We start from the raw sequence: 27,311 nt of genomic DNA, 5'->3' as shown, positions 1-27,311 counted from the left end.
AATTGTTCCGAGATAGGGCTAGACAGCTGACAGCTAGTCAGAATGCAAACGGACTGAAGGTACAACCCTCCAATCGGGTCCCTCTAGCTGTCAACTTCTGTCTAGTAGAAGTGTATAGTGTAAATTTCTTGAAGTAGCCCACGCTTTATTCCGACTTGATCTCTATATCACTATATGGTCTATTTGAACAACAAATGATCAGGTACCTTTTGTATGTGTATCCCATAGAAAAGGTACATGTGCATTAGACTAGTTTTTGCGTTCGACCCGTGAAACCCAAAACTCCACTTCGGCGTTTGGAAGCGTTGGACCGAGAACTCCGTACCATTGTCCTGATAAATTGGGGATTAGTGGCTTTTTTGTACAGGCACCAAGCACTTCAATGTGTAGAAGATATTTACAATGTTCGTTATTTTATAGCGACCTGACATATCCAAGTGGGTTTCTAGATCTTAAGATAAGACAAGAACAGCCGATATGCAATCTTTGTAGAAACACCGAATACAGCAAACTGAGTATAACTTACGATGGTGGAGAATGCAGTGACAGCTGACCAATGGCACAATGAAAACTTTTCTACACGCACAACTGCTCTGTCGTAGGCAAACACCTCCATCCTTTTTATCCTCAAACCCCGGTGATAACTGTAGTACACTATGCCGCCAAAGAAAGCAGTAGAAGCGCCGACGAACAATGTCGTCGCCTTCGGGCGCGTCAAGTCCAACCTCAAGATGGGCTGTGTCGGCCTACCGAACGTGGGCAAGAGTTCGCTGTTCAACCTCATGACGGAGCAGAACGCTGCGGCAGAAAATTACCCATTCTGCACCATCGAGCCAAATGAAGCCCGTTGCATCGTTCCCGATCCAAGATATGTATGTTTTTGCCTTTTCTCGATTTCTGTGTGCGTTTTTCCACGTGATGGATCTTACCCTTCCCGGGAGAGGCTCTTTCCATTTTTGGTCACTTCAAGTACGATGAACCCCTGGCTAATGGAAGATAGGACTTCTTGTGCAAGATCTGGAACCCGCCCAGCAAGTACCCGGCCTATTTGCAGGTTACGGACATTGCGGGGTTGATCAAGGGAGCCAGTGAGGGAGCCGGGTTGGGAAATGCATTCTTGAGTCATATTCAGGCTGTGGATGGCATGTACCACATTGTCCGGTGCGTTCGTGGCGGGAACTTGAGAAATGAAGCAGCTACTTACTATTACACAGCGCATTCGATAACGATGAGGTTCTTCATGTGGATGACTCTGTTGATCCTGTCCGCGACTTAGGTAAGCATTTATCCCTGTCCAGGTGATGCAGGAGAAATAGACGCTGATGGTGCTGCGCACAGATACTATTCAGAGCGAGCTGTGTAAGAAGGATTTGGATATTCTCGCCAAAGCTAAGATTGCCGAAGAGGCAATTGTGCGGAAGGCTGGAGGAAAATTCAAGATGCTGCCGCTGTTCGACGAGACCACTGCTAAAATCAAGGAGGTAAGTCACGATTTCTCTTCGAAGAGATGTGTAGTTTGCTAACTCCTTGTAGCTCTTGGAACAGGATAAGCCTGTTAGAGATGGAGAGTGGACGACTCCGGAAATCGAGTTGATCAACGAGAAGGTTTGTCCAATTCTAATACTCCCGAGATCAGTGACAATGCTGACAATATCAAGTTACGTCTTATCACTACCAAGCCGGTAATCTACCTCATCAACCTGACAATGAAGGACTACATCCGCCAGAAGTGCAAGTACCTGCCCAAGATCGCGGAGTGGGTCAAGGCCCACGGCGGCCAAGGCAGTGATATCATCCCCTTCTCCGTCGAGTTTGAGGAGAAGCTGTGGTCCCTAAAGGATGACAAGCCAGCGCTAGACGCCTTCATGGCCGATATTAAGGTTCAGAGCCGCTTGGGCAAGATCACTACCGAGGGTATGTCCCCAGTATTTGCCTCACATATTCAATACTAACAGTCATGGCAGGCTTCACTAAGCTCGGACTGCAATACTACTTTACCGCCGGCGAGAAAGAGATCCGCTGCTGGCCGATCAAGCAGGGAACACTCGCTCCACAAGCAGCTGGTGTTATCCACGGCGACTTTGAGCGCGGTTTCATCAAGGCCGAAGTCGTGGCGTACCAAGACTTCCATGACCTCTGCAACGGCGAGAAGTCGATGGGACCAATCAAGGCTGCTGGAAAGTACAGACAGGAGGGCAAGACTTACGTCGTCAAAGATGGCGATATTGTACATTTCCAGTTCAATGTTGCACCGCCGAAGAAGAAGTAGAGACTGTTCGGAAATGTCATTTGCCTATTATTATCGCTGGAAATATGGTCTTTACTGTTCCTATTGAGCTGTTTTATCGGGCAAGGTCTTGATCCTACTACTTGGCTTTAAATTGCATTTAGATAGATACCATGGATTCGAAAGTTAAAATGGCTTCAATTTTCCAGCATGTTAGACCCTATAGGATTAGCAAGTACGCCGAATTCGGCTTTATTGGAGAAATTATATATTCTGTATACGGCGGATCTGTGAATTACTGTATGTGGTTAGTTTTGCCTCATTGGTGCCGTCACGTAACTGCAAATGTTAGTACCCACTGTACAAAACCCAATGCGAAGATCCATTAGTCTATATTAGGGCTAGAAATGGATCATCGAGATCCCTGTATCAGTATCAATACAGTGACTTACTATAATTAAAATACGTTGCCCTGTCTTGTGGCTGAACTGGCGATATACTGCTCCCGGATACCTACAAAGAAGCAGAGAGCCGAGGATTATGTCAAATTCATGGTTATATGGAAGACCGATGTGTGGGATGTCTGCCCAGGGACTTTCTGTTTTCCCCACCATCACATCACCTCACTGGATGCCCGACATATCATCAGCCTTCATCTTCTCACATTCTTTCTCCCACTCCCCATACGTCCGAAACAAGTACTCCTGCTTGTCCGGATGGTTACGGTAGTATGTTTCATGATTGATCTCACAGACACCGTCCTCCTTCCCCTCGTGGTCGATGCAGAAGGCCCGATTACATAGAAGACATAGCTGGGTTGGGAGGTTGTCTTTCAGGTGTGGTTTTCTCAATCGCATCCTGTCATGGACGTGGCAGGATCCAGCACTATAGGTTTGGTTCTGAGGAGTTTGTCAGCCTACTGAATTAAAATAGAGGTTGGTGCGAGGTGGAGAAACGGACCATTCTGTAATGTTCGATGGAGGTTGTGTTGATAGGTTTTAAAGGCAGGATCTCGAAGGAGCGAGCAATGGAAGATAGAAATAAGGGTCTCAAATTGGGTACTGTTGCATTGCATGACCTCGTAATAACTAGACGTGGGCTGCAGATCTTGGCATTGTACTAATTCCTAAGGAAATCATTCTTCCTGATGGAAAGAAAATGTCTCATTTGTTACTGTCAGGCGGTTTCCTGAAACGAACGAAGTGCGAGAAAGGGTTCTAGCATGGCTGGAGTAATGCCTCGTGGTCCGCAACCTGAAATTAGGCGGTGCTTTGACGCTGCCAATCATTCGTTTATCGGTACGAGTCTTTAAGGGTAACAGAGAATACGTTATTTGTGATCGTAATCGCGAATGGATCCGGGGATATTTGCAAGGGAGTGGATTAGGAGTCGATATGATGCTGGATGACCAGGACCAAGAATTTCCCATCCTTGAGCTCTAACAAAATCCATCTTGAGTTGAACGAGAATAGCAACCGGATTTCAATTTGACAGTGTTATATACTATAGCATTACGATAGCTTTCCAATGAAGACATGTTCATTTTATCGACACGACAGCCAAGACTAAAGGCAGTGGCTTACCAATGATACTCTATATCACGAGACAGCGAAGGCCCGGTGATGGGTGAGGGCGAGATTCTATCAAGCGTAGGTTAATATTTGCCATCTCAGAGCCGACGGAGGAGGCAGGTGTTTCAGTGCATTGACGATTGCTGATTTTCAAAGACTCTTCTCTTGATGAAATATCGCTGCAATTCAATAGTACAGAAAAGCTGCGTCCATCGAAATGGCTTGGGGTGTCAAGTCCCCAGAAATTTTCCATAAATAGCCCGGGTGGTCTAGTGGTATGATTCGCGCTTAGGGTTCACCCAAAGCATTAATGCGCGAGGTCCCCGGTTCAATCCCGGGCTCGGGCCCATTCTTTTTTTTCCTCTTCTTTCTTACTAGTTCATTGCAACTTTTGTTATTATCACCAGCAGTCTTGAATAGCCAACCCTAGCAACAAGACAAATTATCATGCCAATTACCGGGGAAGTGCTCGAGGCCACCGTTCTCGGTCACGCGATCAACAACGTGTCCGAACAGACACCACGCGCGGTTTTCAAATCCATCTGCGCGAAAAAACGACGAAGCCCGCGTAGAAGCCGAGAGTCGACTGGTGGCGATAGTCTCCGATACTGAAGAGAGCCCTGGCAACAATAAGAGACCGGTACCACGCTACGCGTCTTGTGTCAATTGTAAGAAGGAATTCGATGTCACAACTAATACGGAGGAAAACTGTCCAAGTGCGACTGCCCAGAATGGAGATTGAATTTCCAGTATGCTCAAAGAAATTAGGCTGGCACTTTGTGTATTCGGCTTGTTTTCAGCTGCATATATCACTCCTTTTGTGTTGGATATCAGACATGTATCATTCCACTGAACTGAACATGACTTGCTTTGAGACAAAAGTCTCATGATGAACAGTTTCCAATTGTAATGTCTAGTCAATGCACCTTCCTTGCAAGTGTTCAATGTAAACAATGTAAACATTACGGATTGGGAAGGTGCCATGTGACATTGACATTGACATTGACAGGGAAGGAGCGAGGGACCTGTCGCACTTGAGGAAGGCACGTGGGTTGGGGTATAAAAGGCCCCCCCCCCCCAACTCTTTTCTCTTCTTCTTCTCTTCTTCCTCTCCCCATCTCTTTGACCACCATCTCTCCGTAGCCTCCACGAGACAGCGTCGACAGAGGGTCCCGTAGCACCTGCTGCCCAACCTACCACAGGGACATCAACATTACCATGTTGTGGAAGTCCATGTAGGTCAGCATCAAATATCAAACTGGGCTTTCTCGTGGATGTTCCTGAAGTTGTGGCTCTCATGGCCACTTGATGAGTCCCACGGAATACATGAGGGGTGGGGACGGCGGTAGCCGAAGACTCGTAACTTCATATTGTGTGGACATTGCACCAACGACATAGGAAAAACCAGACGATCTTGTCATGTACCAACTAGAATTAGTGGTCAATCTTCAGAAACCTACTTTTGAAGAGTCCTCCCCAACGGCCACCCGTACAGCCGCAGTGATGCATACGTCAGTGTGACTACCGCACGGGTTGCTGCATACATATAAACGATACCTGGAGGACTGCCAGCTAATTGCTCCTCTCCCTCTTTTTTCTTACTTTCCCCAGTCAGCAATTGCACTCTCTTCTCTCAGCCTCTCGATACTGCCCCCCCCCCTTTTCACACCCACCATGTGCGACGAAATGTATACTCGTCAATATCTTGCCAAGATGATGGGCAAAGAGATCACTACACACTGCCCGGACTCTTCGAATGAAAAATAAGCTACTCTCTATCCCACTCGCAAATGGCTTATCATGGAAAAGCTAAGTGAGCAACCAACCCCGGTTACCCAAGAGGATTTCGCCATTGGTATGGGCCCGGCATATACCACAGGAAAATATCTTTGTCGGCTTGCCGAGAATGAGGATACGCTCACCTTGATGCGTATCTACAAACAGATTCCTCTAATTGACACTGAACCTGAAGACTCGACAGTTCGGAAGGAACAGGCCTGCGGGCCACGCAAACACGTCGAGCTGGGTGCCATGAAGCGTTTTACAGAGAACGGCTGCACTGCTACCCCCAGTCTTCTTGTGTACCAAATCGGCAAGCAGGATGAAGTGGACCTTGTCTCTGGTGGGTATATCACATACCTTGTATGGGAAAAAGTCCCAGGAGATCCTCTTGATATTGAGCAGTTCTGGATGTATCCGTACAAAAAACGACAGAAAATTCGGAAGAGTTTCCAGAAGGCCTATAGATTTGTTATCCGAGCTTGATTATCATATACTTATAGCTAACTAGAATTCGCGAAGCTCTAAGCTTCAAGTACGAGCCAATCTTCCAGACCCCGACAAAGATCATAGTCGACGAATCAGATAATGTGTATGTTCTACTCCATCCCTTACAATCCCAAGCTCATAGCAGGTAGCAAAATCTGCGGTTTCAGCCGGGCTTTCCCAGTCCCCAATGGATGGAGAGACGACCAGTACGTGATGTTTTCCCTGGTCCTGGCCTCCCCCGATGACGCTGAGTATCTTCCCGCCTCGGCGGATGACCTCAAATCTGGGCCAAATGGCTGGAAGTGGTGAGGAGCAGCCAGACAAGTGTCCAGGCCAAATGGACGGAAGGGTCTTGAACCAATTCTCTAGATAGTCAAACAGTCTACAAATTGAGTGCATGGTGCTTGCTTAATTTATTCGTGAGATTATCTGCTTATTCGAGTCTGTACAAAGCATGGCTGGGTGGGTCCAACCAGCAAGCAGAATTGGTGGCCCGTGGCCCTATGTAAAAAAAAGAAAGAGATAAATGCCAGGTAGATCAACGCCGGTGGAAGATGCAAAGGGGGGCTGGGCTCTAAACAACCGCGTATGCTCCGACCATGTTTCCATGTTTCATGAAATGACCCCCACGAAAAAAAAAAGCTGGGCCATCGAGTTCTCAAAGACAAATCGGGATATTTTGCGCGCCGGGGAAATGAAATTGCAAAAGCAGAGAGCAAGGGGTTTTACACTGCAAGTGGAACGATGGTGGTCCCCAGAGAGAAACGAGTTATCACGGGCTCAACGGTAACCACCTGGGGATATATGAGTGATAATGTCATTATGAGAGAGACAGATAATAGACTTACCGGAGTAGGGATTTTGGCCTCCACCGTGCGCAGCTTGCGGTATCTGTATTTGTGAAATGTCGGAAGGAATATCAACGTGGCGAAGAAGGTCTATCATTTTCTCGGGAGAAAGGCGGGTAATATTGTATGTTGCCGCAGAAGGCAGGATGCTTAAGAGATTCACCACTTCACGAGGAAGAGGAGCTGGAGACCCTTGGGGTCTGTACGAGGTGCTCTGGCCGTTCAACTGTTGTACTCGTTTCGGCTGGTCGAGGCGCCGAGCTTGCGCGCTCTTCATTGGTGACTCAGCGCGAACAAACTTTCGTGGACGACCTGAGTCTTCATCATATTCATCAGTAGGATATGGTCTCTTAGGCGAATTGAGAGAGGTATCCATGTATCTGGCCATGGGAGAACCGTGATATTCCGCGGAGATTCCTGCCATATTGGTCTTTTGCCTTGTCTGGGATGGGGACAAAATGAGTTGCACCGACGTAGGGTCAAAGTTGGAGTTAGAGTAGCGATTGGCGAATTGTTCCAGGACAGGATCCTCCGGGTATAGTTCGCGCATGCGGTTCTCCAAGTTGATAACTTGGGTGAGGTCACCGTAGCGAGATTCATACTCGTGGAGGAAGGAAAAGATGGGCTTAGCCTTGTACACATTCTCCGGGTTGGATGTCAATTTTCTGACGGTTGTTTCGAACACGGCTCTGGCATCTTTTGCAGTGGTTAGTAGGTCTTCTATAAACACGGGATGTCAACTTACTGATGGTATCATTAATGTCGAGCAGATGCCTTAAGTATTCGAGCGCAAAGTGCTCATCCTCCGGGAATAATTTTGCACCCCTCTCGAAGATCTTGGTGGCTGCAGGGTCTTTGTAGCAATGGTACTCCATCAGAGCACTCGCGATGTAAACATCGCTTGTAATCCGACCTCGTTTCCGGGCTTCGGCAAAAATTTGGCGAGAGCCAGCCAGTTCCCCCGGTTTTCCCTTACCTTGAATTCGACGCATCGAACGCATGAGTGAAATCCATGCAAAGGAGACAGTCTTGGAGATAATGTTGATCTGAACGGAATGGGCCTTCCGGACCGCATCAATCTGTGCCGTCTTGGCGGCTTCTCTTTCTTTAGCTTCAGGATCATCATCATCCTCATTTTGAGGTTGGCTTTCCACATTTTGTGGAGCAAAATATGCCTCGATGCGTGCGACGTCCTGGGTTTCCTGGTTGCGAGCCTTATTGATCAACTCGTAAAGAGCATCAAGCAATTTGTCGTACGGTTCCCGGACCTTGGCAGCACGCTTGGCGGAATCCTGTTCCGAATCCGAGGTAACCTCCAATCGATCCGCGCGTTTGAATGTCAGCAAACAACTCTCTGGGTTTGCATCAATGCCATTCTTCAAGAACTCCGTGCCTGCGTCCTCCATGTCGTTCAAGAAGCAGAACTCAGCTGCATCAAACCACATCTCGGGCAAGAAGGCCAGTGCCATGAGTGCCTGTTTGTAGAAGTACACTACGCGTGACTTGTAAGCAGCAGGGTCTTCTTCTTTCAGTACCAGAGGATCTTCTTTTTCCCATGCGAGCCAGCGCTTCCAGATATCTGCTTGTGCTGAGAATTCAACGTCGCCTTCAGACCCCGGAAGGGGAGGCAGCGGTGGAAGCGAAGTGCGAATCAAGTCACGAGTGATGTTTTGCAATTCGGTGTATGAGCTACGCGCAGTCATGTATGACGGTGAATGTTCTTGAAGGAATTTGCGTCCCTGATAGAAAAGGTCAATATAAGCCAGTTGAACTCGAGTACTGTCCAGCTTACCGTGAGCTTGTTTAGATTCATCTCGAATTGATCATACTCCTTCCAGAGAGTATTGACAGCTTGGGTCGGCACGCCAATGGCTCGTTGGTAGGCCTTTCGCAGTAGGTCCATCTTTTGTTGATCCTGCCATCCAGATCCACCAACGATGCCTGGCCCAGAACGGATGAACTCAATATAGTCTGCCCATATGTTTCCGGAATCCTTGTCCATCCCAACATATTGAATGGCCATATCATATGCCGATGAAATGGTCTTCCTTGCCTCGCCAGAGGCATCTGTTGTCAAAGGATTACGACGACGAATGTAATCAAGGTAGACAGACCAAAGCTGAACGCTGGGGGTTGTCAGGAGCGTTCGGTTAAAGATCTGCTCTAAGCGGAAGAATTCATTGAGCTCAGACTCCATGCTGGCATAAGCCACCCATTGGTCGGCCTGTGATGTATCCCATTAGCAATCTTGTATCTTGCCGAGGGTGAAAATGAAAGAACAAAGAAAGGGAGCAAAGGTAGGCTTACCGCCATGGGGAACAACTTCAAGAACCGCTCATAGGTGTCACGTGCGCTGTCTAGTCTGCTGCGGCTTCTGTGCTCGGCAATTAACTCCAACCAAGCAGGGATATCACCTCGGGGATCCTCTCGAATCCGGTCTTCCAGCATGCCGACACGATCATGGGCCAGACGACCCTTTGAGGCTGGAGAGTCAGGTACAGAAGTAGGAACAGTACTGTTCTGCATGGTTGCGGATTGCAGGTCTTGCGCAGCCCAGTGCGATTGGCCAGGAACAGAAGAGGGATCAATATTATGAACAGGATCAGGAGAATAAGAACTATTGGCAACATCTGGTCCACTGGCAGGTGCCTGCTCAGCATGGTGTGATGATACATCAGGGGAAGTGTTTTGCATTGCATTTCCTGAACTGGGATCTTCAGACATGGTCACAGGCATAGCATTGACATCTTCACCCCCAAGTACAGCCGGCGGCTCATACTCCGCGTCACCCTCATCATCCTCGTCATCATCAACCTCAAATCCGCCAATTATTCGGGTCTTGGACTGTGGCTCAGCAGTAGATGCTGGCACGGGGGTCGACGACTCAACACGTGAGGGGTTCTGAGAAGGGTCGGGGGAGTCACTAGTCTGGCCAGCGTCTGCGTCTACTTCTGAGGCGACATCTGCGTCTGGGGCGACGGTCGGGTTGGGAATGGGATCTTCGGGCTCATCTGAGGGAGCCGCATCAGTGGGGCCGGCACCAGGCTGCTTGGACTCGGGAAGGGAGACGGAGTAGTGATCCCCCAATGCCAGTGAGGGGTCGTAGTCATCTGATTCTGCGTCTGAGTTATCACCTTCCTGCTCCTTAGTGGGGGATTGGGAATCGGGATTCAAGGCTTGAGCCTGGAAGAAGGCAGCTTCAGCTTCATCGTCCGCCATGATGGGATAGATGATTAATGCGATAAGAGCGAGGTCGAAGCAAAGTAAGCAACCGCGAAAGTCACGGCGCAGGCCGAAGCAGGGTTTGCGCGGTGTGGTATCAGGAGGAATTAAAGTAAAGACCAATGCTCCGAAGGTCAAGGGTTAAGGTGGATCACAGCCACTGTTGACGAGATAACCCTCAGCCGCAATGTGAAGCAAATAATAGCCAAGAGTGAGAGGGTGCAAAGCTGCGATGGGCTGTGATGCAAGTTGCCCGGGGATTGAAATTAGGGTCACGTGCGGGCGGTGAGGACAATGCGAGGGACGCGAAAGGCGCGTCGATCGATGGGCTCCTCGCATTGAGCTAGAGGGGTTGAGAGCAAACTGCATTCTTGTGGACCTGTTGTTTTCTCTTATTTTCTCTATCTTCTTCTTCTTTCCACCCCCCTGTTCATACAATCTTCTACTCTTGCCTCTACTCTTTAATCCCACGTACATACACTCATATCTTATCACAATGTCCGTCGTCTCACTCCTTGGAGTGAAAAACCTCAACAACCCGGCTCCTTTCACCGCCTCGTACCAATTCGAAATTACCTTCGAGTGCCTTGAGCAGCTCCAGAAGGGTGAGCATTGGCTTATTCTCCCATCTCCTCAGACCACTCTTCTAACATTCTTTCAGATTTGGAATGGAAACTCACCTACGTCGGATCCGCCACTTCGTACGTCCACCCTCCCTCCCTCCTACCAATGCCACAAAGTCTAACTATCACAGCGCCGAGTATGACCAAGAACTCGACTCCCTCCTCGTTGGACCCATCCCTGTCGGAGTGAACAAGTTCATCTTTGAGGCCGATGCACCTGATGTCAAGCGCATTCCTACTTCCGAGATGCTCGGAGTCACTGTCATCCTGCTCACCTGCAGCTACGACGGCCGAGAGTTTGTCCGGGTTGGCTACTATGTGAACAACGAGTACGACAGCGAGGAGCTGGCAGCTGAGCCTCCTGCGAAACCCGTTATTGAGCGCATTCGTCGCAATGTCCTCGCTGAAAAGCCCCGTGTGACCCGCTTCGCCATTAAATGGTGAGAACCCCTTGTTTTGTTTATTTACATACCTAGTGCGGCTTTTACTAACATTTTTTTTTCTTAGGGATTCCGATGACTCTGCCCCTGCTGAGTACCCGCCTGACCAGCCCGAGGCCGATGGTCTCGACGATGACAGTGGAGCTTACGGTGCCGAGGAGCGTGAGCTCGAGGCTGCGCTCCTCAAGGAGCTCGAGGACTCAAACAAGCCCGCCGAAGGCGAAGATCATGAGATGGAAGGCGCCGAGGCCCCCGCTGGCAAAGAGGACGATGAAGAAGAGATCTCCGATGCCGAGAGTGAAGATCTTGAGGCGGAGAGTGACGACGATGAGGATGAGCTCGATGAGGAAGAGGGTGGTGATGCTGATGAGGATGTCGAGATGGGCGACGACGCAGAACACAAGGACGATGCTGCCAAGCCAACTCACCAGCCTCAGCCCGAGCTCATGGTACACTAGATCATGGTGTGCTACCGGCTCGCAGGAGTGGTTTCTTTGCTTTTAAACTCTTCCTTTTTTTTGAATGTTATTTAACGACAGCCAGAACGCAACGTTTACGACCCTCGGACTAATTTTCCATGTTATTATCCTGATTTGCATTGGCTATCGGTCTATGAAATAGAATTGGTATAATTTAATCCCACTGGCATTCAGTCAGCCGTTCGTATTCATTTCTCTAAATATGCCGTAATAGGCACACTACCGGGCCATATTTGTATCACATAAGACCGACTCCCAGATGCCTAACTAGCTATATTGTACGGAGTAGTAGAGGGTAGATTAATGTCAAAAAGCGTTATACTCTTGAGTTTGCCACCCGAGACGAATAAACACCTACAATTGTGAGATCAAGGTGGATCAGCTTGAAGCGGGGAGTCAAAAAGTGGATGAATGAGATTGCAAAGTGATCTGTCAAATAACATAGGCACGATGACCCCGCTAGTTAACATGACGCCGGAAAAAAAAAGCCAAAGACGCCGACAATGGACAGTTAAGCCATTTCAAAAACCCGGTACTATTTAGTAAGAGATCTCGCCTAAAAGCCGAACTTGGAACCAATTGCTGTTGTCAAAGAACGGTCAGCGACAGTTATGCAAGGGGGTTAAGCGTCAAACCCTATACATGGGTCTGTGGACTTTGAAGGAAGATTGACTTACCGCCCAATATAGCCTTCTTCTTTTGTGACTGTACGTATTTGCCAACATCGTTAACAAAGCCGCTGCTGTTTTCCTCTAGCCTGTCCATGCTATCTCCGACAATCCCGAGACGCTCTGTGCGTTCTTGGACTTGACGTGACATGTAAGACCAGTAGCCTTCCTGTCCCTGTACAGGTGCCGTTGGAATCCGTCCTTCTTTTAGAGCTCTCCGACGTTCTTGTTCTTCGAATTTCATTTGTTCGACCATCTCCTTTGATGGTGGCCGGTCTGGGCCGCCAACTAAATTTCATATTAGATTCTATTTAGAGCGGCATGTGCGGGAGTGACGTACTTAAAATGTCCATATCAGCCGGCGAGATATATTGTGTACCGGAGATCCATTGCACGTTCGTGATGGTAGGACGCGGGGGAACCACAGCTGCTGGGTTGTAAAGCTTGTCGTTTGAAGGATGTCTGTATGAGTAGGGTTAGCATTAGCACTATGTCTCGGCAGATTAATGAGGGACACATACAGTACGTTTCCGCCTCCCCAGACATTGAACAGTCCAACTTCTGATGGGCCGACCCATGTCATGACGTTTCCAGTAGGGGTGATGCAAGCTTCTGAGAGACGTCGGATGTCCGCAATATGGCCAATCTTGGTGCAACCAATATCTCGAAGAGCGGGGATCGAGAATGCTCGCGCGTTGCCGTCACCAAAGAGACCAACCAAGCTGTAGCCCCGTCCTTCAGTCTTGACAACAGCTGCTGAATCGCAAAGACAGTCATCCCATGCCTTGTGAGCACCCTTTGATGTTGGGGGCTTGAAGATTCGACAGCCAGAGGCAGTCACCGCAATGACAACACCATTAATTTTCGCGCCAGTTCTCAAGCCTCCAACTGCACTTGGTGTGGCCAAAGCAGAGCCACCAGAATCAGCATCGATGGGGATGACACTGATTACCCTGTCTTCAACGGCCGATGATCCAGCAAAAGCAGCTTCGTAGGTGCCATTGGACCCAGGGAGGATCTTGAATGTTGCGACTTTGCCCTTGTTCGTGCCGACAAAGCAGCATATGCTTGAGTAGTCTAGCGCATAGTTAGTACATTGATCTGATTCGAGCCCGAATCATGCATAACTACCTTCGCCGTCCAAAGTCATCACACCAAATTCAATCTTAGTGGGCCATTCAGGTTGGACTTCGTCCGAGGCACGGTTCTTGAGGAACCCGCTCCGCTTCTGTCCCTTGAGGAGGTCTGACATATGTGCAGTGTGTATAATGGCGGGCCCGCGTAGGTCAATAATCACCAAAGTACCGCTTTTGTAACCGACCGCTACAAATCCCACCTGCCCATGCTTCAACGCCGTCACTGGACCTTGTTGCATATCCAAAAGAGTCAGAGGTATCATTCCCGTCTTGAGCCCAGGATCTGTTCGCTTAGTTATCGAGGTCAACTGCCCTGGCGGTTGATTGACACCGGGGGACTCCTCAGTCCCGTATGAGGGGTTATTGCCCCATCGGAAGACGGCAAGCTCTCCGGTCTTGAGTCCAATAGACATCTCGCCTGAGCCGCTGGCGAGAGACATTTCAATCACTTCGATATTGTTGACTCGGCCTATGGCACGGGCAAGATCAATTTGAACGACGTCGCTGTTCTCAATTTCATCACCGTGCCCACAGTCCCAGACACGGACGGTTCCATCTGCGTGTGCGGTCGAAATGATATTCCGGCTCTCAAATCGCTTGAAAGTGTTCTTTGCTTCTACGCCGCCCATCACAAATCTGGGTCCCTGCATCCGGCGCTCTCTCAGACCAAGCCACACCGACCGATCAACTGGAGTAAGCACAGCTTTGTTTACAAAGGGATGGACGAAGGTGAGGAACGGATGAAGCATGTTAGTGGGAGTAATTGCGTGTCCGCTGGGGAAACTCAAGGAAATAATTTCACCCGAGGATAGCATAGCGATAAGTGCGATTGGATCATGGGCGCCATTGAAATAGGGCGAGGATCGGGGGATGAGGCAAAAGTCAACAACCTTAGCTCCCGGTGGGATTGATAGATTTATTTGTCGCCGTGGCCGCTCGAGGTAAGTAGACAGTATCTGCCAGGAGGACGTCTGATAGTTGGGGGTTGTCCCCATGTCCAGGAAAACGAGTCCCTTGCTCTGATCACCTACTGGTCGACCACCAGCCACCAAAAGACCAGTGTCTTCCGGGTTATCTTTGGTGCACCAAATAGCCTTTGTGATCGGCTCCTTGGGTCCAGCACCCTCTCCAGGTGAGCCCGGTCTGCCAGCAGCACCGGGGTGGTCGACATTGGGTACCTGGACAGTCCGGGCATGAAGCCTACGGCCATCCTTTGTATCCCATAGCACTAGACTTGAATCATCATGAACGGTCAAAATGAAGATCCCGTTGGGATGCCAGATCGCTTTTGTCAATTTAGGTCTGCGCACGTCGTGGGCCGGTAGGGAGTCTCCACCTGGTGCCCCAGGAGGGATTTCGTAGACAAAGTACTTTTGAGCAATATTTTGCTTGAACGAAAATGTCACTGCTCCCTCTGGATATCCCACTAGGATCTTGCCAATGTCTCGCGGGGAGAACTCCAGAGATACGACGGGAAAGAACCGCGCGCGAGGGTTTCTTTCCAACCACAAGTTCGGAACTTTGAACGGCGTCAAGGACTCCCGATCGAGATCGTACGCAATAATCTCACCTATCCACAAGTCAATCTCCAGTCCTTTTCTTCCCCTAGGAATTTACATACCATTCTGCATGCCGATAAAGGCATAATCCAAGCACGGGTCCGTTAGCAAGGCAGTTACCTGGCCCGGTGGCGTATAGGAAACCACCATGCGTCCAGTCACCAAGGAGAATATGCAGATTTCGTTCTTGGAGTCGATGCTGACCAGTTTGTCGCCGCAAAACTGAAGGAACCGCGCGGACGCTTTTCGCGGGAACTCAAAGACCACCGAAACCCGGCGTTGCCCAAAGACATAGATCTGCCCGCTACCGAACTGGGTATCACCGGTACCGACCGCGATGAGGGATTGTATGGGATCGTATGCGATAGTACTAATCTGCGAATTCACACCGCATCGTGCGAACTGAGAACAGCGGTGTCAGTTGGGGAAAAGAGAATGCTAGGGATGCCAAGAACTTACATCGTCCAGGAGGAACAAGTCCGGGGACAAGCCCTCGGACAGGTCCTTCTGTATACCAGCTTGCTTTCCTCGCAGGAACTGAGCCATCTGCGATAGGGGTATAGCAAGTTATGGAGGAGTAGAAGAGGTCAAGTGCGGAGAAGAACACCATTGACGCCATGCAAAAGCTAAACAACGGATCTGCCCCGCTCCGCCCTATCGCCCTATCAATTCCGACTTGGCATTCAAGGCAACGTGATTCTTTTCTTGGTCTTCTTGTTCTATATATAGGTTGGGATGAAGGTCGTATGTATTTTATTTCAATTGGAACCCCTGGAAATTCGTGGATAAAAACGCTATATAACAATGCAAAAAGAACAAAACTCCAAATCACATGCATGTATAGGGCCAGCCCCGTCGCTGGAAGGAACCTCGCTATGCAACAGAACCAGTATAATCGAGATCGTTTTAGGTATCACCCTGGACATATAAAGCGCCAGACAAATCAGTTTGCCCCGTTATGCCAGTTCAAGTCTCGTCATTTCCGCAATCGTGGTTGTCAATCGTCTCCGCGCATCAAATTCGCTCGTCTCATCTCGGGTTCGATAGTATTGCACAGTGATTTGGGACACCAGCCGGTAGCACGCATATCTAGGAAAAGAAAGAGTTAGCAGAATTACACTAAATTGTAATGGTATTCCAAACACATACAAAGCCAGCCGGATGTTTTCCTCCATTGTCCTGGACGCCGCCATCCCTGCTCCCTCAAAGACCGCCGGGGATGCATCCGCGAATATCTCTGCCATCAAAACATCACCCCACATGGCACTGCTGAAGTCCACGATACCAGACAGCTGTCCGGACTCTTCGTCTACCAAAACGTGGGAGGGTCGACCAAAGTCCACGACCACAAGACGTGGCAGCGATACATCTTCAAGAGCAGGCGCTAAACGACTCAGCTCCTGCCGGATCTCCGAGTAAGGAAGGTGGATGAACATGTCCTCGGCGTCACGGAGAACACCTTCAACCAGGGAACAGAAGGCCTCTCGCCAGGAGGGTCTTCCAGCGCCAAATGCCACTTGCTGCAAAGACCCAAACCCAGGGGCTGCGTGTTGACCGATGGTACTCACCAAGAATCCCAAGTGCCGGTCGATATCATCCAGTTGCTGGGAGGTGAGCTCGCCTTCCATCTCTGATAGACTCTTCCCTTTCATATATTGCCGGACCAAGTAGGCAGACCCCCAGACTCTTCTGTGGGGATCATAATGATAGAGCTGCGGTATACAAGGGTTTGCAGACTGCCCTAGAAGAGAAAGGAACTGGGCTTCGGTCTCGAGGAACGATCGCTCACGCCGAAGCAGAGCGGTCCGTGATGATGGGGATCCCTTTAGCAACAAATGAGCCCCATTTGACAGCATCAGAAGCCGCAATGGGTGCATGTGACCGAAAATTGGATGTGAGTGCTGCACACGGACTGTAGAAGGAAACAGCAGCGAGAGGACATCTTCTAGTCTATTGTGTTCGTCTACCTCGGCGGCATGAGACTGCCAACGAAAGGAATCGCTATGGCCGTGTGTTCCCTTGAATGATGGCATCGCAGAACATGTCTTCAAGTCAAGTTGCATCATAACCTGTTTGGTGGGGGATGTTGGCGAATAGAGAGGATGCTATATAAGCCAGGCTATGCCGACCCATGAATCTTGGAAAAGATATTCGGGGGATGATGTACGAAAGGGCTACTCATAGACCTTGAGAGCCAAGAGGTCAGATATATGCCGAGGGGATAGTTTGAACTGAAAAGCATCTTCCCAGCAGATGTGGCGCAAATTCGCTTCTGGGATAGAGAATTCGCGAAGGAACCCATAGTACGGAGTACTCTATAGTGATCCTTCGAATATCAATGGAGCACAGCAGACCGCCATGATTGTCTACTTCATACGTGACCCGCAATAGGAACAGTGACAGCTTATTTTCGGCGACGTGCCTCTTCTAGGTTCATCCACGCGAGATACGAAAGAGAAGACATCGCTATCCGAGGTTGGACATAGATTGCGGAGTCGAATTCGAAGAATCTGTTTCGCTGAGAAAGCATTCACAAGCGAGAGTCCAAAGACCTGTTGTCACATTGGTTCATAATTAATAGGAAATATGGGACAAGTAAATTAAGTGAAGCCGTCTCGCCTAACGATCCCGCTCTAAGAAAGGTGATCATCCGAGCACTTTACCCCTTGACCAATCACAACGGTTCCTTGCCGAAATCTTCCAGTGGAGTTCAGAAATTATAGAACTTTTCAAGGGTTCTAATTGTTCTAGTTGTTCTTCTCGGTTACTTTCCGAACTGATTTCGCTTACTATTCGAAACTAGTCTATTTCCGTTTTAGCCATCGCTTCTAATGGCTGGAACCGTCTGAAACACTCGATGCAAGCCACCGGAGGTTTTACTCTAAAATGAAATGACTTGCATCTCAAACAGTTTTTGGAGTCATGATGGACACTTGGATCCGCATACATATAGCTTCTGTCTTCTGTTTCATTCTTTTCGACCCTTTTTTGGACTATGGGGCTTGTCGGTACCCGTCACGACTTATCACCGTATGAATTCAGTCGCTAGTGTTGAGCCCTCTGGTATAGTATCTTAGCTACAGGAAGTGTGATACTACTAGTTGCAAAGATCGGGGTTCAACGTCAAGTATGTTTAGTGTACTTTTAGTGTCGATGGTCAAATACATATCCGCCTCTTGTTTGGCCGAGGCTAAATATATCATTCTAACGAGGCTAAAAATATAACAGAAGGGTTTTCTCTAGCTTTCTTGGCTGTTTCATCTGTCAGCTATAATTCAAGAGCCTCTATCATGGTACTCAATTCCTCCAACGTCGACTACTCGATACTGGACGCATGCAAACCTCGTCAATAGTGTATATTATTTATGCGGAGATTTGCATAAATCATGCACCGGAAACAAACCCCAATATGGAAGGTGTCTATGGTTTCTGTTTCAAATTCACTCGTCTTGCTACACACGAAGTCGCCCGAAAAGATTCCGAGTTACTGTTCGACGTCACCTGCCTATGAAGGTATATAGATGAGTCGGTTTACTTCAAAGGACTAGTTATGAATGTATGAGAACAGCGGTGGAGATGATATAAGTGTAGCATCGGTGGTAGTAGTTATTATTGAACTACCTACCGCGGTAAGTAATGTGTCATTGATGCTAAGCCTTAGACTCAGTGGCCGGCTCTGCTTTTGGTGAAGGATCGTAGATTTCGGCCAAGTTGAACCGCTTTAGCTTATCATAATCACCTGGCACTACACTCATTCCAATCACATTCTGCGACAAGTCAGTTGAAGATTTAGTAGAGGGTTCGTTTTGTAGCACTCACTTGGGCAACATCAACGAGGATCATTAGATCATAATTCTTCAGATTCACCGGATGCTCAGGCCCGACAGCATCGGCAACAGTCTTGATAATAACGTCTCGATTGAGCTTCGAGTTGCCCCGCACAGTAGGCCGAATGGCATACTAAATAGGTGACAGATCAGCAATGCTCAAAGTACATTTCCCCTCACAGCAAGATCATTTCCTAGATTAGTAGAATCTCCGACTGCGAGGTAGGGATGCCTTCAACTCACCGTCTTTGGTGGCCCACCCGAATGGAAATGAGGCTTGAGAATCTCTTTCGAAAAAGCCGCCAAGTCCACACTCAGGGTCTTCCGGATTGATGTGACTGGATGCATGCGCTTGATCCATCGGCTTTTCTTAGTCTCCGGATGGGCATGTGCTTCGCTACACAGACGGTGCACAAGCTGTACCGGGTCTATTGAGGGATCCAGACGCATGAATGTAACTGACAGGGATTAGCACCTATGAACGTTCCGAGGGCCGAGCGCATAAACGAAATGGCGTTTCTCGGACGATCGCAGACTTACCACACGGCATGTCCATCTGCACGGGCTGGAATTGACGAGTATTGTTTTTGCTGGGCTGTAGGCCCTCCAGTTCCCTTCGGATCTGGGCCTCGATATCTTCATCATCCGTATCGTGATCCTCTTCCTTTTGATTTTCAGTGCCCTCGATGGCCTAGGCGAAGAGTTAGCGAAAAATAGAAGAATGATCCCAAGCGGAAAAAAAAAAAAAAAAGATCTCACCTGAGTAAAAATATCTACTGCCTCAGACAGGCATTTTCCCTCTCTGCCCATATCGCATGTCACAAAGACACCTACATCGCCAGATTCAATCGCGACGCGACTGGCCTGTTTCCCATATTTTCCACCACCCTAATCCCATTAGTCAGTGCTCCATCACAAGATTTGTTCGAAACCAACCTTTCTCTTCTTTGAAGAGTGACTTGATCTATCAGGCATAGCTCTTTTCCCCATTTAGCAATCTAAGCTTTGATATGCCAGGATGTTGGAATGTGGCCCAGGTGGGGGGTCGGAGTTTGTGTGATCGGCCGAGAGCTGCGTTCGGTTTAGCCCCGAGATCGACCTTTTTCATGATATGCTTATTCCTCCGTACATCGGATTTGCGACCTGTGTACACTATTCTATGGCATGATTATGTAGGTCTAGATACATAATAAAGGCTTATTTGTTCTGCTACGTGGCCTAGCCTACAAATTGACTCTAAAAATAACACAATGTCTATCAAAGTACGAAATGATGGCATGACATCAAGACCATGACGTAGTCCACATGTGGTCTCACCTTTCTCACAAAAGTTCCCCTCCCCCTCTATCCCACCTCACCTGTTCCTACTTCTCTTTCCATTCTACCATATCCCTCCAATCATATCAATCATCATGGTGTCTACCGATATTGCTACCAGGGAACTAAATAATCCCGTGGATGTTGCCGAATACTTATTCCGACGTCTTCACGAGGTCGGAATCCGCTCATTGCATGGTCTACCCGGTGATTACAATCTTGTAGCATTGGATTACCTGCCTAAGTGTGGTCTCAATTGGGTTGGAAACTGTAACGAGCTTAATGCCGGTAAGACAGACTTGACGACGAATGAACAATCCCCATCTAACATCACCTCCTCTTAGGTTATGCCGCCGATGGTTATGCTCGTGTTAATGGCATCAGTGCTATTGTCACCACATTCGGTGTTGGAGAGCTGTCCGCCCTCAATGCCATCGCAGGAGCCTACTCCGAATTCGTCCCAGTCATCCATATCGTTGGTCAGCCCACCACTCAGTCTCAAAGGGACGGAATGTTGTTGCACCACACTCTTGGAAACGGTGACTTCAATGTATTTACCAAGATGAGCGAGGGAATCTCGTGCTACGTCGCACGCCTGAATGAACCCAAGGACGCAGCCACTCTGATCGACAGTGCTATTCGTGAATGCTGGATCCGCAGCCGTCCCGTGTACATCACTCTGCCAACTGATATGGTTGCTGCTAAGGTCGATGGCGACCGCCTCAAGACGCCGATTGATCTTTCATTGCCCACGAATGACCCGGAGAAGGAGGATTACGTGGTCGATGTTGTCCTGAAGTATCTCGAGGCCGCAAAGAACCCTGTCATTTTGGTTGACGCCTGTGCCATTCGTCACCGCGCACTAGATGAAGTGCACGATTTGGTGGAGAAGTCTGGATTGCCAACCTTTGTGACTCCGATGGGCAAGGGAGCTGTGAACGAGACCCACAAGAACTTCGGTGGTGTTTATGCTGGCAATGGGTCTAACGCTGGAGTCAGCGAGGCCGTTGAATCCTCCGATCTCATTCTGAGCATTGGAGGAATCAAGTCCGATTTCAACACCACCGGTTTCACTTACCGTGTTGGACAGCTAAACAGCATTGACTTCCATAGTACCTTTGTGAGAGTGCGGTACTCGGAGTATCCTAATATCAACATGAAAGGTGTCTTGAGGAAGGTCGTTGAGCGGATGAGTACTCTCACCCATGCTCCTATTCCCCCGGCTTCGAACCGACTACCCGAAAGCGAGAAAAACTCTACCGATCAAACCATCACCCACAAGTGGCTCTGGCCCATCGTCGGACAGTGGCTCAGGGAAAATGACATCATCCTTACGGAGACTGGCACTGCCAACTTCGGTATTTGGGACACCCGCTTCCCCGCGAATGTGACTGCCATCAGCCAAGTTCTCTGGGGCAGCATTGGCTATGCCATGGGAGCTTGTCAAGGCGCTGCCCTCGCTGCTAAGGAGTTGGGAGATCGTCGAACCATTCTCTTCATTGGCGACGGAAGTATCCAACTGACTGTACAGGAACTAAGCACCATCCTGAAGAAGAAGTTGAACCCTATTGTGTAAGCATTCCCAGCAGCCCGGAATGCCCATATCATATACTAACCATCTCCAGTTTCGTTATCTGCAACGACGGCTACACTATTGAGCGATACATCCATGGATGGGACGCAGGTTACAACGACATCCAGCCATGGGACTTTGCCAACATTCCCAAGGTCTTCGGAGGAGACAAGGACAACTACGCAGGCTATCGTATCAAGACCCGTGACGAACTCAACGAGCTGTTCACCAAGGAGGAATTCAACGTTTCCGACAAGCTTCGAGTGAGTTATCAATACAAAGAAGTCCCAAACTGTTTGCTAACACGGTATATAGCTGGTCGAGCTGTACATGCCTCGTGATGATGCCCCTGCGGCCTTGAAATTGACCGCCGAGGCTGCTGCGCAGCGCAACAAATAAGCGGTTCGAATCACGAGAAAGTATTATGACTCTTGTCGTAACGTTACGATGCATATGAAAAGCAACATGATAGCAATACCTGAACTCTGAATTGTTTAGGCCTCGGTGCTTTCTTTCCATTCTCACGGCTTTCAAAGGGGGTGGCCGCATAGCGGCGGGATTTAATAACGGTCGTTGAGTATGTAGCATGCACATCTTCGCTCTTCACTCATGAAATACAATGAAATCTTCATATCTTAAGTTAGAAGTCTACCATTATCAAAATCTGGGTAGATATATCAAGACATGATACTAAGTAGATGAGAAAATGCAAGCAACGCCGACCCAGCGTCCGAGGCTAGTACGAGGCTAGTACGAGGCTAGCGTCGCTACAATGTCAAAATAAGCATCTCGCGTTCAAAGTTAAAGTTACCAAGCCAAATGCTTTGAAGTTTTCTCTGGCAGATTCTGCTCAATTTAAACCAATGTCAACCTATAATTCATTTCTAAAGCTGCATACACTCCTGCTTATGGGAGGTAGGAGGTGGCATCTTTCTTTTAATGTGGAATGTCCCGGTGGGACCACTTGTCTTCGATTAGGTGAGAGATGTCTAGGAAGTTCTCAGGGATAAATTTACGATATCAGATGCGAGTCCTTTTGTCATTCGTTGAGCTCCGATGATATTTGCCTCCGCTAGGATTTGGGATACCGGTGAGAGAAAGGAAAAGAACTGCCCAATATCAATTTCCTAGAAGAGCCTCACCCTAGGAAACTCTACCAATCTGATTTAACTAAAGTAAGGTTCACCATCCACGTGGAACAATAAAAAGCGGAAATAGGCTAAGCCCGAAGGGAAACTCCTGTCCGAACCACTACCGGAAACAGCAATAAGTCATATGAGTCCATATGAGTCCGAAGTACGGAGTAGCGAAGAAGAGACATGTCGAATGAGCACTGACCGTGCCCAGGTGGACACTTTTACGCTAAGGCAAAGCTGTGAATCATCTCGACTGCTAAAGCTAAGCTACAGTGTGACTATGTTGTGTATAGATCCGAATTTGCCGAGTCCAGACTGACAGCAAAAAACGAAAAAAAAAATCTCTTCTCTTCCAAGACCTGAAAATAAACAAAATTCCCGATGGTCGCCGAGAAACTTGGAAGGAACAAAGGAACCTTGGAACGAACCTAGGAACCTTCCAAAGTTGGAAAGGCCCGAGAGCGGTCCAAACACGCGGGATTTGATTTTTAGGATTGATCTGATAATCTTCATCTGATAAGATGGAAGGCGAAAGTGTGCCTGGTAACCTTATATCCAGGAACGATCTTCCTGTTCATCGCTCCTCGTTGATATATACTCGATCTGCAAGTCTACAAATTTTTCATGAAAAGGTCATCTCTGTGTCCCATGACAGCCTGCTGATCTCGGGTGGAGCTCCGAAAGCATCTGATTACCTGCCTCTCTCCACTTGGCGCAAAATAAGCCCTTAGCGGCCAAAATGCTTGCATTCTAATTGGGAGTCTGACGGGCTGGATTAATCTATCATGCTTTCGGGGTCTATGAGGGGACCTGACTTTTATTTGAATATGGCAGGTTCCCCTATGCTTATTGATACCCTTGGATATTCCAAGCCATATCTATATGTACTCTACTTCTAATGTTGTAGATAGAATTTTACATTTGAGTACATATGCTAGGTATGCATAAGACAAAAAGCCTGGGACGATAATAGAATGCAAAAAAAAGGAAGGGGAAAAAAAAAACAATCGGCCTGCCGCGACTGCCGGCAAACTAGAGAGTTAGCCAAACTAACCGAAACTGGAGACACTCGGATTTGGCCGATGAGTCTGTAAACCAATCATTGCACAGTATTTTATCGGCATCATTCAGCCGTGAGAAGCATTGGTGAATCCCACACACTTCCAGGTTGAGTGGCGTGTCGGCTGGTCCGTTGTTAGAGTCTTAATTCCATGGCTTGGGGTATCTGATCCGTTTATCTCCGGGACTTTGGTGGACTAACCGGTCCTGGCTATTCCGTGCACCTTGTAAGGTTCATGGTTAGCTTCCAAAAGGATTCAACTCACTAAAAAACTCTTTAGATGCTCCATCCCCCATATATAGCTGGACTCCCCGAGTGTACCTCTTCTTTCCTTTTCTTTCTCATATTCTCAATCTTTTTTTCGGAGCTCCCTATACTGTAGTCATGGGTGTCTTCGATCTGATTCGTGGTCGGAAGGACCAGGTGGTCGTCGAGGATCTGCGCCCAACTCAAGGAAATGAGAAGCCCGATATCAATGTGGAGCAAAACACGGTGGACGATCATCTGAACAACCTGGGCCGTGCAGAGAAGGAGATCGAGGAACATCCTGACCAGGTCACCGCGAATACTGCAGATGGTGTGCGCAAGGCTGAGGCTGTTGCTTTGGTCTGGAGCAAGCCGGCTGTTTACGCGACATATGCCTGGTAAGTACTATGGATGAGAACGGCATATGAACTAGAATCTCACATCTACAGGATCTGGATCTGTTTCTTTATGTTGGCTTTGCATTCCTCTATCGGTTCCAACGTTCTCTACTATGCCTACTCCAACTTCCAGGATGCTTCTCAGGTCAGCACGGCCACCATTCTGGCAAGTATCGTCGGTGGAGTTCTCAAGCTTCCCATCGGAAAGATCTTGACTCTATGGGGACGTGCAGAAGGTCTCATCATCTTCACAACCGTGTATATTCTCGGCATTATCATCCTTGCTGCTTGTAACAACGCCAACAGTTACGCTGCCGGTTACGTTCTGTACTGGGTTGGATATGATGCGATCTACATAATCCTGGACATCTTTATTGCCGATACTTCGGGCATGCGCAACCGTGCTTTCGCCTTTGCATTTGCCTCCACACCATTCATTTGCACTTCATTCACGGGTCCACTGGCTGCTGCGAATTTCCTGAAGACTTCAAACTGGCGATGGGCCTATGGTGCCTTTGCTATTATCATGCCCTTTGTCTTCCTGCCTCTGGCCGGTGTCTTCAAGTATTATGAAATCAAGGCCCGGAAGATGGGTGTTTTGCAGCGCCCAGTTAGCGGCAGGACTACTATGCAATCTATCATTCACTACTTGCACGAGTTCGACAGTGCGTATATATCTTCCCTTCTGTCCTCCACCTATCACTGACCAAATTTTTAGTTGTCGGTGCCTTCCTTCTAATGGCGGCTTTCATCTTGTTCCTCCTTCCCTTCAGCTTGGCCAACTATGGCCGTGCCCAGTACGCCGAAGCCAGCTTTATCGCGCCCCTGGTTATTGGCTTCTGCCTCTTCTTTGTCTTTGCGGCCTGGGAAAAATGGATCGCCCGCACCCACTTCATCCCCTACCAGCTCTTCAAAGACCGCACCGTCCTCGGCGCCTGCTGTCTCTCCGCTATCCTCTATTTCAGCTTCTACTCCTGGGATCTATACTACTACTACTTTGTGATGGTCGTATACAACCTCGATGTCACGATGACCGGATACATGACAGCGATTTACACCGTGGGATCCTGCTTCTGGTCCCCGATCTTCGGCATCTGGATCCGCTACGTTAAGGAGTTCAAGTACAGCTGCCTCTTCTTTGCTCTACCATTGATGATCCTCGGCGCCGGCTTGATGATCCACTTCCGCGGCTCGGACGGCGATATTGGGTACGTGATCATGTGCCAGATCTTCATTGCCTTCTCTGGAGGTATGTTGGTCATCGGCGAGCAGATGGCCGTCATGTGCGCGTCTGACCGTGAGGGCATCCCCATGATGATCTCGCTGGTTTCCTTGTTCTCGAACTTGGGCGGTGCCATTGGCTATGCCGTCTCCGCTGCCATCTACGCCAATACCTTCCCCCAGGGACTGCGCGATGCCTTGCCTGAGAGTGCCAAGGATCAGTGGGCTACCATCTATTCCGGTGGCTATGTTACTCAAATGCAGTATCTACCCGGCACTCCGGAGCGTGACGCGATCAACTTCGCCTACGGATACAGTCAGAAGTATGGCTGCATTTCTGCGACGGCGATTCTTGCGCTTGCTATCCCCTGTATTGGTATGTGGAGACATTACAGGGTGGACAAGGAGCAGAACAAGGGCACTGTTCTCTAGATCTGGAGATGAATGAGGACACATGATGTGTCCAAATGGTGGATGTTTATGACTTTTCAAAAATAATTCTTACATGTATCCTGTTAACTTACTAGCGAGATACAATTTAATTTTCCTCGTTTAGACTGTTTTTCCACTGATAGTTCGCTAATACTTCTAGTAGAAGTCCTCCGAAGGCGACTACTTTCATGCCAGTATTCCGGACCATGGTGGCTAAGGCATATGCTAAGTTTTGGATTTATTTCCACCCAATGCTTTTAGAGCAGACCGAAAATGAAGATGCAGACGCCACAGCACTGTCATTGGCGCGTAGCAGATACCAGGTGATCACGGGCCACCGAAGGTGAGATTGGGAGATTGCAGGGCCAGACGGGGTCTGGGGGATATCCCATGAAGAAAGTGCTAAAAGTACGATACTAGTTATACTGTTCCTTCTTTCTCACCGTGTACTGTGTCCTATGTACATATGTGCTACTACTATAACCCTAAAAGGACAGGAAGAGGGAGTTTACCATATCCAAGGACCACGTGACGATCCCCCTCGAGACATCACAATCAATATAATCAAAGGCCATTTGATATTATCACTTCAAGCATTCTTGGTGAGTTCCATTCGCTTCCGAAATACGATCGGAAGTAAGGAGTTGTGGTGTTCTGTGCTCGCTTCCACTTGCTTGAATTCCATTCGCCTTTTAACCTTCCAATCTTCCAATCTTTCGACCCAATCGCGTCGCCATCACAAAACCGCAGGTGGCTAACCATGTACTGAGTTCGCAAGAGCTTTTCTTTATTTCAGTCAATCATCTTTAGATTGTCTTGGCCTGGGACCAGCCCGTCGCGCGATTTCAGTCTGTTCTGCAATCCCAAGCGCTGCGATAACATCGGCAACGACGCCGAACCAAACCATGTCAACTCACGCACTGAGGATCTAAATTCGTTCCATTTCTGCCCGTCCGAAGCGACCACCGAGATCGAGTATCCGGCCCTCAAATCCGACCGCTTGTTTGGCGCTGGGACGTCTAGCATGATGCGTTAATGATCCTACCTGAACAACCCCGAA

General features: G+C 48.6%; 9 protein-coding genes across 9 annotated transcripts; 5 read left to right on the top strand and 4 right to left on the bottom strand.

The window, feature by feature from the left end:
* Positions 1–656: 656 nt before the first annotated feature.
* Positions 657–2,269, top strand: LCP9604111_7776 (YchF/Obg family ATPase; the record flags this gene model as incomplete). The annotated part of the gene is made up of 7 exons (XM_039075845.1): positions 657–872; positions 1,001–1,161; positions 1,215–1,276; positions 1,339–1,481; positions 1,534–1,605; positions 1,659–1,914; positions 1,965–2,269. The coding sequence occupies 7 exons, from the start codon at positions 657–659 to the stop codon at positions 2,267–2,269; spliced, it is 1,215 nt and encodes a 404-aa protein (XP_038926165.1).
* A 3,329-nt stretch (positions 2,270–5,598) lies between these two features.
* LCP9604111_7775 (uncharacterized protein) lies at positions 5,599–6,375 on the top strand (the record flags this gene model as incomplete). The annotated part of the gene is made up of 3 exons (XM_039075844.1): positions 5,599–5,990; positions 6,089–6,169; positions 6,216–6,375. The coding sequence occupies 3 exons, from the start codon at positions 5,599–5,601 to the stop codon at positions 6,373–6,375; spliced, it is 633 nt and encodes a 210-aa protein (XP_038926164.1).
* A 471-nt stretch (positions 6,376–6,846) lies between these two features.
* On the bottom strand, positions 6,847–10,133 carry rna14 (cleavage polyadenylation factor subunit RNA14; the record flags this gene model as incomplete). Its single annotated transcript, XM_039075843.1, has 5 exons — positions 6,847–6,860; positions 6,915–7,610; positions 7,660–8,653; positions 8,707–9,138; positions 9,222–10,133. The coding sequence occupies 5 exons, from the start codon at positions 10,131–10,133 to the stop codon at positions 6,847–6,849; spliced, it is 3,048 nt and encodes a 1,015-aa protein (XP_038926163.1).
* Positions 10,134–10,632: 499 nt separating this feature from the next.
* Positions 10,633–11,657, top strand: asf1 (nucleosome assembly factor ASF1; the record flags this gene model as incomplete). Its single annotated transcript, XM_039075842.1, has 4 exons — positions 10,633–10,741; positions 10,798–10,837; positions 10,891–11,199; positions 11,267–11,657. 4 exons carry the CDS (start codon positions 10,633–10,635, stop codon positions 11,655–11,657), a joined length of 849 nt encoding a protein of 282 aa, XP_038926162.1.
* A 577-nt stretch (positions 11,658–12,234) lies between these two features.
* Positions 12,235–15,587, bottom strand: LCP9604111_7772 (uncharacterized protein; the record flags this gene model as incomplete). Its single annotated transcript, XM_039075841.1, has 7 exons — positions 12,235–12,260; positions 12,356–12,634; positions 12,687–12,808; positions 12,868–13,423; positions 13,478–15,052; positions 15,104–15,443; positions 15,501–15,587. 7 exons carry the CDS (start codon positions 15,585–15,587, stop codon positions 12,235–12,237), a joined length of 2,985 nt encoding a protein of 994 aa, XP_038926161.1.
* A 410-nt stretch (positions 15,588–15,997) lies between these two features.
* LCP9604111_7771 (phosphotransferase family protein) lies at positions 15,998–17,107 on the bottom strand (the record flags this gene model as incomplete). Its single annotated transcript, XM_039075840.1, has 2 exons — positions 15,998–16,130; positions 16,191–17,107. 2 exons carry the CDS (start codon positions 17,105–17,107, stop codon positions 15,998–16,000), a joined length of 1,050 nt encoding a protein of 349 aa, XP_038926160.1.
* A 1,584-nt stretch (positions 17,108–18,691) lies between these two features.
* On the bottom strand, positions 18,692–19,843 carry LCP9604111_7770 (THUMP domain-containing protein; the record flags this gene model as incomplete). Its single annotated transcript, XM_039075839.1, has 6 exons — positions 18,692–18,808; positions 18,861–19,001; positions 19,112–19,326; positions 19,409–19,559; positions 19,628–19,756; positions 19,805–19,843. The coding sequence occupies 6 exons, from the start codon at positions 19,841–19,843 to the stop codon at positions 18,692–18,694; spliced, it is 792 nt and encodes a 263-aa protein (XP_038926159.1).
* Positions 19,844–20,280: 437 nt separating this feature from the next.
* LCP9604111_7769 (alpha-keto acid decarboxylase family protein) lies at positions 20,281–22,157 on the top strand (the record flags this gene model as incomplete). Its single annotated transcript, XM_039075837.1, has 4 exons — positions 20,281–20,473; positions 20,530–21,757; positions 21,811–22,021; positions 22,074–22,157. The coding sequence occupies 4 exons, from the start codon at positions 20,281–20,283 to the stop codon at positions 22,155–22,157; spliced, it is 1,716 nt and encodes a 571-aa protein (XP_038926158.1).
* A 2,181-nt stretch (positions 22,158–24,338) lies between these two features.
* LCP9604111_7768 (uncharacterized protein) lies at positions 24,339–27,287 on the top strand (the record flags this gene model as incomplete). The annotated part of the gene is made up of 4 exons (XM_039075836.1): positions 24,339–24,598; positions 24,650–25,263; positions 25,317–26,142; positions 27,101–27,287. The coding sequence occupies 4 exons, from the start codon at positions 24,339–24,341 to the stop codon at positions 27,285–27,287; spliced, it is 1,887 nt and encodes a 628-aa protein (XP_038926157.1).
* Between the last annotated feature and the right edge of the window lie 24 nt (positions 27,288–27,311).

This window comes from Penicillium roqueforti (genome assembly GCF_015533775.1).
Source record: "Penicillium roqueforti strain LCP96 04111 chromosome Unknown scaffold_26, whole genome shotgun sequence".
In the NCBI taxonomy this organism is placed as follows: Eukaryota; Fungi; Ascomycota; class Eurotiomycetes; order Eurotiales; family Aspergillaceae; genus Penicillium; species Penicillium roqueforti.
The sequence above is the reverse complement of the archived record's forward strand: the minus strand, read 5'-3'. Positions and strand labels throughout refer to the sequence as shown.